General features: G+C 50.0%; 2 protein-coding genes across 6 annotated transcripts; one reads left to right on the forward strand and one right to left on the reverse strand.

The window, feature by feature from the left end:
• The first annotated feature begins 2619 nt into the window (after window positions 1-2619).
• Window positions 2620-5479, forward strand: CDK4 (cyclin dependent kinase 4). 3 transcript variants are annotated; one of them, XM_023734529.1, is made up of 8 exons: window positions 2620-2781; window positions 3204-3440; window positions 3595-3730; window positions 3836-4003; window positions 4136-4245; window positions 4501-4551; window positions 4680-4815; window positions 5048-5476. In XM_023734529.1, the coding sequence occupies exons 2-8, from the start codon at window positions 3223-3225 to the stop codon at window positions 5138-5140; spliced, it is 912 nt and encodes a 303-aa protein (XP_023590297.1). In that variant the 5' UTR covers window positions 2620-2781; window positions 3204-3222; the 3' UTR covers window positions 5141-5476. The 3 variants fall into 3 exon arrangements, with proteins under 3 accessions (XP_023590297.1, XP_023590296.1, XP_023590295.1); XM_023734528.1 differs by lacking the exon at window positions 2620-2781 and having other exon boundaries at window positions 2869-3440; window positions 4680-4846; window positions 5048-5146; XM_023734527.1 differs by lacking the exon at window positions 2620-2781 and having other exon boundaries at window positions 2870-3440; window positions 5048-5479.
• Window positions 5480-5485: 6 nt separating this feature from the next.
• Window positions 5486-8889, reverse strand: TSPAN31 (tetraspanin 31). 3 transcript variants are annotated; one of them, XM_004379854.2, is made up of 6 exons: window positions 8447-8889; window positions 7806-7973; window positions 7482-7562; window positions 6994-7125; window positions 6267-6380; window positions 5486-6167 (listed from the first exon to the last, which is right to left on the reverse strand). In XM_004379854.2, the coding sequence occupies exons 1-6, from the start codon at window positions 8507-8509 to the stop codon at window positions 6093-6095; spliced, it is 633 nt and encodes a 210-aa protein (XP_004379911.1). In that variant the 5' UTR covers window positions 8510-8889; the 3' UTR covers window positions 5486-6092. The 3 variants fall into 3 exon arrangements, with proteins under 3 accessions (XP_004379911.1, XP_023590298.1, XP_023590299.1); XM_023734530.1 differs by lacking the exon at window positions 7806-7973 and having other exon boundaries at window positions 7482-7526; window positions 8447-8660; XM_023734531.1 differs by lacking the exons at window positions 7806-7973; window positions 8447-8889 and adding an exon at window positions 8007-8195.
• Between the last annotated feature and the right edge of the window lie 480 nt (window positions 8890-9369).

Here is a 9369-nt window from a genome sequence, read left to right on the forward strand (position 1 = left end):
GCGGAGGAGAAGGGGCCGCGGCTGCGCATCCCAGCCCTGCCCAGCACAAGCAGGTGTCCCCGGGGGCGGGGGCGAGTGTGCGAGCCCGGGGGAGGGTGGAGGGAGGGGAGTGGCCACGGAAGGGGCGTGTGCTCCCCGGCCAGAGAATAGGTGTGTGTATAGGGGTGAGGAGGGGCCAGCGGGTGAGGATGGAAGGTGAGTGATCAAAGGACGCAGGTGCACTAGGGAGGGAGAGGCTTGTGCAAAAGGGCAGTGTGCAAAGAAAACTGTGGAAGAGTCCAAGAAGACTGTGAGAGCCAAGGGAATGTGTGAGGGGTAGTGAGTGAGCATGAGATGCATTCGAGCAATTAAGCGCTTTTACACAAAAGACTGTGCATGATATGTGCATGATGTGGGGCTGTGGAAAGGAGGTGAGTGTGTAAGGAATGGAATCAGGTTGTATGAGAAACAGAAGGGTATGATTGTAACGTGTGTGTGTGTGAGGAAGGTGAGTGAGCAAGGGAGTGCTAAAGGAATGGGAGTGTCTTTCTTGGTACTCTTCTGCCCTCACCACTACTACACTGAACTGAACACCACACACACACACACACACACACACACACACACACACACAGCCTTTGTTTTTATGGGGTCTTTGACCCTGAGAACCAGTTCTGCCCCCTCATCACATTTTTCTGCCTTCCACTTACATCCTCTCTTTCCTTCCCTTTCTGAAGCTGAGAGAAAAGGGATTCCGGGGGAGCCCACTGGGTCAAACACACTGGGAAGAAAATTAATTAGTAGAAGAGTAATTAACAGGAGAAGGGAGGGGATGGAGCCAGGGACCAAGCGCCAAACTAAGGCTCCTCAATAGAAGGATATAGAGGAGACACAGTAAAAACCATTCAAATGTTTTAGATAAATGGATGAATGAATGAATTAGAAGAAGGGACTGGGACCCAAGCAGATACAGAGGATGGTTTCTGTTCTAAAGACAGTGTGCTGGGGTGACTTCTGTGTAAGACGAGGCTGAAGTGGGGACTGCTGTTAGAGAAACGGAGTTTGACAAACTCCTAGACACTTACCCTAGCCTTCCAGAAGGTTTACAAACCAATCAGCCCTGACAAAGTAGCCAATGAAACGTTCATCTCCTGAGCCCCTTAGCCAGTTCAGGCCTTGAGGTTTTTCTTACTAGTTAGTGTCTCAGCTGACCTTGCCAGCAAGGGCCCACAGCTGCAAGTATCAGAGTGGAAAGGGAGGAATCTGTACTGACCTGTCTTCTATTTTGCCCCAAAGCAACATTTCTATTCATCTTCAAGCCTGAACTCTTACCTCCTCAGCCAGATGGTTAAGGAGGATAAGAATTAGGGTGGGAGGAGTGACAAAGGGTAATAAAAAGGTTTCAGATTTTAGAGTTTCTCACAATGGAGACGCTGATCCGATCCCTACTCCACCTCATCCCCCTAAAGGGCTGGGAGATAAAGAAGTTAGAACCGCTAAGACAAAGGAAGCCAGAGAAACCTACTTGTTTACCTAGACGTCTGAGCAGAGGAGGCCACTTGGGAAAGAGTCTGTGTTCTGGGCAGGGGCAAGAGCTAAGAAAGCTGCCCTGTAGGGAAAGAGGGAAGCACAATGACCCCAAATGAGGAGTCTGCAGGTTTGCAGAAGGGCACAAGTCACCCTTACGCAACGTGGTGGTCTGGGTAGTGGTGGGGGTGGTAACTTCCTTGTACATGCTCAATTCTATATCTATCTATATCACACACACACATCATAGAATATAAGCGCTGAAAAGAAACTTGAAGGTCAAGTATTCCTATCTCTCACCCATCAATAAATTCTCTGCCAGATGGCATCTGGTTTCTAACATCCCCAGGGATGAGTGGAAGTTTGGAAGGGAGGGAGGAGGCTATTGCCTTGGCTTCTTTTGGAAGCCACCCTTCATGTTGGATTACTGCCTTCCGTCCATTTTTTAATCCTAGCTTTGTCCTCAGTTGGGCATTGTCTACTCCTCATTTTATACGACCACACCGTTGGCTACATCTTTATGGGTAGCTGTATCACTACTATAAATGGCTAAGGATTAGACACCAAAAAAAAAAAAAAAAAAACCACCACATGAAACTAGCGCTCGGTAAAAATTTATTGCATGAATGAGTGAATGAAACAAAGACGCAAATGAGAATTTTTTTCCGATGGCGATAGAGCAGAAAGGCGACAGCACCCCCTCCCCGCCCCAATATGGAGAGACTGAGAGATATGTACTGAGACTGGAGACGCACTCGGGCTGGGTTTTCAGCTCAGAGTTGGGATCTGGGTGGCCCAGGTTGCCATGGCACCGCCTTGGGTTCCACCCTCTCGGTCTCCCACTGCCCTGCCGGAGTTAAAGCAGTCAGTCACGTGCCTCGCCGCGTAACCACACTGCTGCTCCTCCGAGCAATGTCAAGCGGTCACGTGTGATAGCAACAGATCACGTGGCTGTCGTCGCCCCTCCGCCCCTTTCCCCGGACCGCTCCCATCGTCTCAAAGCCTCTCTTGGCTTCTCCTCTGCGCATGGGCGGCTGGTCACGTGCCCCGAACGTCCGGCGTTGGCCCCTCCCATCCAGTTTCCGCGCGCCTCTTTGGCAGCTGGTCACATGGTGAGGGTGGGGGTGAGGGGGCCGCTCTAGCTTGGGCCCTGTGTCTGCGGTCCGGCCCGTCGTGTCCAGCTGCCGGGGACCGAACTCGGGTGTATGGCGCCTCAGGACCCGGCTCCGGGGCCCCGATAACGGGCCGCCCCCGCAGCTCCTGGCCCGGGGTAGGGTAAGTGCAGCCCCTTCCCAGGAGTCCCCGCCCCCCACGAATCCCCACGCGTGCATTTCGCGGGATACTTACCGAAGGGCCGCGCGAGGGGCGGGGTGTTGTGATATGGTCCTTTGTGGTCGTAGGGAGGTGTAATTTTCGGGACTGGGGTGTAGGGTCTTTGGTGCAGGAGGTGTGTCGTGTTGGCTCTCCCTTGCGCGGGGCGCGATGGACTCAAGAGGCATTTTTTTATTCTACAAGCTCTCACATGGCTGGAGGGGTTTTTATTGTTACCTGGGGACCAGCCATGGAAGGTTGGGGAGGGTATGGGATACTGGTGTTGTCTTTATGATGCTTTTTGTGGGAGTCGCTTTGTTGCTGCAGACTCTTACAACCCTAACTCTGGAAGGGGATTTTGATAGTTGGAGTCTCTGTGATTGTAGGGTCTCCCCTGATCTGAGAATGGCCACCCCGCGATATGAGCCAGTGGCTGAGATTGGTGTCGGTGCCTATGGGACGGTGTACAAAGCTCGTGATCCCCACAGTGGCCACTTTGTGGCTCTCAAGAGCGTGAGAGTCCCCAATGGAGGGGGCACTGGAGGGGGCCTTCCTATCAGCACAGTTCGTGAAGTGGCGTTATTGAGGCGGCTGGAGGCTTTTGAGCATCCCAATGTTGTCCGGTGAGAAGATGGTGGAGGGTTGGGAATGGGTAGTAAAAGGGAAAAAATCTATAGGTGGGGAGTGGTGGTCAGAAGAGAAATGGGGACCCTGAGGAAACGAGGCCATGCTGGATTAAAGGGGATTGACCAGTGAATGACTGTTTGTCCTGGCCAGGCTGATGGACGTCTGTGCCACAGCCCGAACTGATCGGGAAACCAAGGTAACCCTGGTATTTGAACATGTGGACCAAGACCTAAGGACATATCTAGACAAAGCACCCCCACCAGGCTTGCCTGTGGAGACCATCAAGGTGAGTTGGGTAGACACAGATTGAGAGGTGGATTGGGACTTTTGTAGTAGAACCTCTTGGCGTTTCAAGTATGGTGCCTGGTTTCCAATACCTCTGTACCTCCAGGATCTGATGCGCCAGTTTCTAAGAGGCCTTGATTTCCTGCATGCCAATTGCATTGTTCACCGAGACCTGAAGCCAGAGAACATTCTGGTGACAAGTGGTGGGACAGTCAAGCTGGCTGACTTTGGCCTGGCCAGAATCTACAGCTACCAGATGGCACTTACACCTGTGGTCAGTATAAAGATGATAGCCAAAATGGACTCTGGTTAGGTTAGGGGAATGATCGTCCAAAACAACTGAGAAGTCATATTGTGCTTCATGGTAAACCCTAAGGCCCGCATCTGCTCTTCCTGTTTCCTTTAGGTTGTTACACTCTGGTACCGTGCTCCTGAAGTTCTTCTGCAATCTACGTATGCAACTCCTGTAGACATGTGGAGCGTAGGCTGTATCTTTGCAGAAATGTTTCGTCGGAAGTAAGGGACCCAGGTTTCCTGAACCATCTTGAATTTCCCCAATCTTATTCAGAAACCACATCCATACCCTGCCTATCTTTTCACTTCAGTACTGCTGACCACCTTGCCCATAACCAGAAGCTCTGAAATGTCCTGGAATTTGGAACTGCATGTCCCTTTATTCTCCATACTCTCTATTTTGAGTTGCTAAGCAGTACTCATTCCACTACCATATCTTTGAAATTGATTGCTACCTTGTGCTGCTTCTTATCTTAGGCCTCTCTTCTGTGGAAACTCTGAAGCTGACCAGTTAGGCAAAATTTTTGAGTAAGTGACCAGCAAGGGGGAAAAGAATTTTCCATTCTGAGTCTTCCTTTTTATGTTGAGTCCTGGTTCTGCCCCTGGGGGTAGGGGCTGGAAGGAGCCTTCTAACCAGAGTTCTCCTGTTCCCATAGTCTGATCGGGCTGCCCCCGGAAGATGACTGGCCCCGAGACGTGTCTTTACCCCGAGGAGCCTTTTCCCCTAGAGGGCCCCGCCCAGTGCAGTCGGTGGTGCCTGAGGTGGAGGAATCTGGAGCACAGCTGCTGCTGGTATTGAGCATGGGTGTGGGCCCAGATTAGGGTGAGAAATGGAGAAATATGTAGGAGACCCATACCATTGTAGTGACTGACACTTGGTTGTTGGATGGGCTCCGCTTTTTATTGCTGCTGTGAATGGCCATCCGTAGGAAAGGGAGGTAGAAAATAGGCCATCCCAGGTATTGTTGGGGGTGGGGAGAAGTCTTTTGTTCCGTGGTTTCCTGACCTTTACCTCCCTCCTCAGGAAATGCTGACTTTTAACCCACACAAGCGAATCTCTGCCTTCCGAGCCCTGCAGCACTCTTATCTACAAAAGGGAGAAGGTAATCCAGAGTGAGCAATGGAGTGGCTGGAAGAGGACCAAGAGAAGGAAGAGAAGCTATCATTTCCCTTCCTTTGGACACTTGAGTGGAGAGACCCCCTCCCCACTGATAAGGCAATCTCTGCCTTAGCCTCTGCCTTCATCTCTGAGGCTTTGGATACCCCTCCCCCAACTTTTTACAGAGAATATTTTGCTGCCTTAATGACGTCCCTCTCCCACCCTCCTTTTGAGGCATATTCTTCTGCCCCCCCTTTCCCCCATTTCCCTACACCAAGGGGTACATCCTGTCTTCCCTTCTTCCATACCTTGATAATGGGTTCCTTTTTTTATACAGGAAAAAAAAAAACAAACAAACAGATATGGTCTTTTTTTTTTTTTTTTTAATGTTTCTCAGACTGGCTTTGCCATTAGGGGGTTTGGAAAAACCACTTGGAAGAAGGAGCTTCCTTGCAGGACCTCAAAGACTTTCTTTAAGTCACAGGGCCTAGCAGTCAGTGGAGCTCCTTGGATAGCAGAGAGAAGAAAGCAACATGTTGCTTTTTTGAATATGGGGTAAAATGACTTTTATTTTGATTTCCACTAAACTGCCTCACACTGAGTCTTGCTGATTATAAGAAAAAAATTCTTGGTTTTTTTCTCTGGCTTTGTCCCTGATTTACCCCTGGAGTCAGGCCAGGATGTGCTGAGGTGGTCCAGCATGTGGAAGGGGGAAGAGGGGAAACAGAGCCAGGAATGACTCTAGCCCCATCTCATGCACTCCCAGGAGTTTCCCGCATCCACTTAGGGAGAGGGCAAGTTTTTCTTCCTGTTCCCTATAATCTTGCTCCGACCAAAACATGCCAAAGTTTAAAACTTAGCTGTTCACCCTGTTTTAGGATGTTGCAAAGGGCCTTTCCTTTTTCTAAAAAAAAAAAAGAGGAAGAAGCAGCTTAGGAGAGCAGGAGAGAAGTCAGAAGGATCCAAAGTCTCATAGAAAGGCACTGGGGTTGGCCCGAGGATCCTTCTGATTCCGAAATCTCATCGCTAACCAAACACCAAGGATCTGCAGAAACAGAGAGAGAGAGATAAACACCAGTTCTGAATCTCCTAGGCTAAGACATGTTCAGAAAGGGTGTACATGAAGGAATTGGAGAATGTTAACCTCTGTAAAACTGAAGAAGAGTCCAACACCCCCCAGGATTTTCAGGGCTTCATCTGAATGCTTAAGAAACTTTTCTCCACACATCTGGCATGTGGGGCTTCGGCTCTTGCAGATCTGAGGATAAGACGTATATGTTTGGAGGATGCAAAGTTGTTAAGCTGTCCTATCCTGATACCTGTGGTGACTGTCCTTAAAAATTATTTACTAGAAACCCTACAGGGCAGTTTTACTATGTCCTATATGGTCGATATGAGTCAGAATTGAGTCCAGCAGCAATGGGCTGGCTTAGTTTGCTTCAGTATCTGATCAGTATCCTAAGTAGCCCTGGTGGTGCAGTGGTTAAAGGATTCGGCCGCTAACTGAACGGTCAGCAGTTCATACCCACCAGCGGCTAGGAGGGAGATACCTGGCAGTCTGCTTCTGTAGAGATTTACAGCCTTGGAAACCCTATGGGGCAGTTCTACTCTGTCCTATAGGGTCACTATGAGTCAGAATTGACTTGACAGTAATGGGTTTGGCTTGGGTTTTGGTTTGACCAGTATATCCTGTAGACTAAAATCCCACTTAGCTAATTCCCTAGGCTCTGTGTATCCCCTTTCCCCCACCAACACAGCCCCAATACAAGAGAGCTGCTAGAGGGAGAGGGATTGACATTCAAACCCGTGTATCTGTCCATTTGGACACTGTACTCACCCTGTTTCCTACTTCCCCCCTCCCCTGGACTCACTGCAGTGCACAAAGTATAGTCTTGTTGATATTGGTGTGTGAGGTTGAACAAGCCACAACAATCAAAACTTCTTTCCAGTTCATCCCGGGTCTTGTTGCTCATGACCCACCAAGAAGCATTGATGACATCTGTCTACAGGATACAGGCAGAGGGAGAAATTATTTGATGCTGGTAACGTTAAATATCCCCCTACATCCTGATCCCATTTTAATGCCTCAATTTCCCTATATCAACATAGGGAGTCGACATCCCTCAGAAATAAGAAAGTTTGTGTTGTCACAGTTATGCAGATGTGATAAATACCAGTCTCCTCAGGTTCTCCTGAATCATCTTCATGAAAAATTCGCCAGACTTCCAGAGAAAGCAGAGGGCTCAAGCGTCTGGAAGTAGTGGACCTAAAACTGATCTTTAGGTAGTTGGAGCCAGACTGAGAAGAGGGAGTTGGGGGGTGGGGTTGGGGGCAAGTACTTGAGAGGGTATCCCCTTACCTGTTTGCTTCTGTTAATAGCCAGACATGAGCAAGAGATTCCAAACTGGAAGATGAAGACCAAACCAAGGATAATCATGTACTGAGAGGAAGAGTTATGGAAAAAACAGTCCTAGTTCCTTTATGTTCCACCTTTAATACTCATCCATCTGGTCTAATCTATCCTTAGAATTACAACCATGTCAGCTGAAAACAGTAAAATCATCAGCTCTTGTATAGGGCAGGGCAAGACTTGTCCCTGAGGTTCCATAATCTCTAACTTCTTCCTAGACTACTAAACCCTCCTGAGAGCCCAGGTTCCCCCCATCACTTCAGGTCAGGATACAAAGAAGAGCAGAACTTGGTGGTGGTAGACAGCACCCACCAGTCCAGCCACCGCGATGAAGAGAAGGAAGACTCCCACAACAATGACTCCCCCTATGATGTGGATGCTGGGCACCAGACCCAGGCCCTTACCCCAAGCAGCCACTCCAATGAGCAATAAGCCCACCAGCTATGGGAAACAGATTGAATTAGTGCAGGATACATCTCGGAGTCCTAGTGTGCAGTACAGCCAAAGGCCATACAAGGAGGTTTGGGCAGAAAGGGAGCCTTGAGTTGTGTGTGAACGTAGGGAAGGAAGGGTGTCTATTCGGACTAAGAGTATCTGGGTGCCCCTCTTATCGGAGTTCACATGGCTGAGATGGTGGTGGCAGAGGAGACTCTAAATATAACAATTTGTCTTTTGGGAGAAACTGAGGTTCACAGGCCGGAAGGATGGGCTTTATGTCCATAGCCTTCCGCTCATTCCTCCCAACCCTATACGAACGCCCTCATCACCGGAAGTCCCCAGGAATCCCCTCTTCGCCGGAAGTTCTCGAGAATCTTCCCGGAACCCTCGGCACCTCTCTCCCCACCGGAAGTCCCCTGGAGATTCTCTCCACTCGCCTTTCCGCCCTGAAGCGTCCCCCACCTCCAAAACCTCACCATGTAGACCACGTTGAGGGCGCACAGCGCATTCTTGGAGCAGGCAAAGCCTCCGCAAACCATCTTCCCAGCTCCGGGGACCCAAGTAGTCCCAGGGACTGGGGGGAGGGTCGTAGGGACCGTGTTCTAGGACCCCGACAGCTTCTGTCTCTTTAAATCGAGCACAGCCAAACCCAAGCCTCTGCGCCTGCACTGTCCCACCCTGCCTCTGGATTGGCGAAGCTCCGGGCTAATTCAGGACTTCGATGGCCCGAATGCCAATCAATCTGCATTACGTTACTGACCCGCCTCCCAGCCCCTCCTTCAGGTTCTTCATTGGATGAAACTTAAAACTGAGGACACGGCCTCCGGAGATTCTCATAGAGACCAGATCCTAAACTTCAAAACCCCGGCTTGAAAGCGGAGCTTTCTGTGGTCGGACCTGGAAGAGGGCTAATCCCAGGGAGGAAACTCTGGAGAAACCGGTGAAGCGAGAGAAGTTGGGGCTTCAACGAGCCCGGCTAAAGGGCTCCTCCTCTCGAGGGAATATCCTTCCCCGCCCCTTCCCTCTTGCCCCGCAGTGACCTCATGATGACAGTATTATTTTGTTGTTATTGCGTCACACTCGGGAACACCCAAATAAACAACATACTGAGACATTTAGCCTAGCCACAGAGGCCCCGGGCTGGGCGCAGCAACAGCCAGCAAATCCTCAGACATTTGCAAGTGTGTCCACTAGTACGTTTGTCCTGTTCGGTATCCCCTCCTAACAGGGTGTGAACATGCCAGAAATTCAATGCGAACAATAACGGTCTCGGGCTAATGCATTCCTGTGTGTGACAAAGCCACAGGTACACATACCGGTGTGCTTAGCCTCTTCAGAGTACATACCTACCTGATTCGGGGCTTGCAAAAAATGGCAAAGGGAGGAGTCAGGGATGTGA

The sequence above is a fragment of the Trichechus manatus genome, unplaced genomic scaffold (genome assembly GCF_000243295.1).
Source record: "Trichechus manatus latirostris isolate Lorelei unplaced genomic scaffold, TriManLat1.0 scaffold00069, whole genome shotgun sequence".
Lineage (NCBI taxonomy): Eukaryota > Metazoa > Chordata > Mammalia > Sirenia > Trichechidae > Trichechus > Trichechus manatus.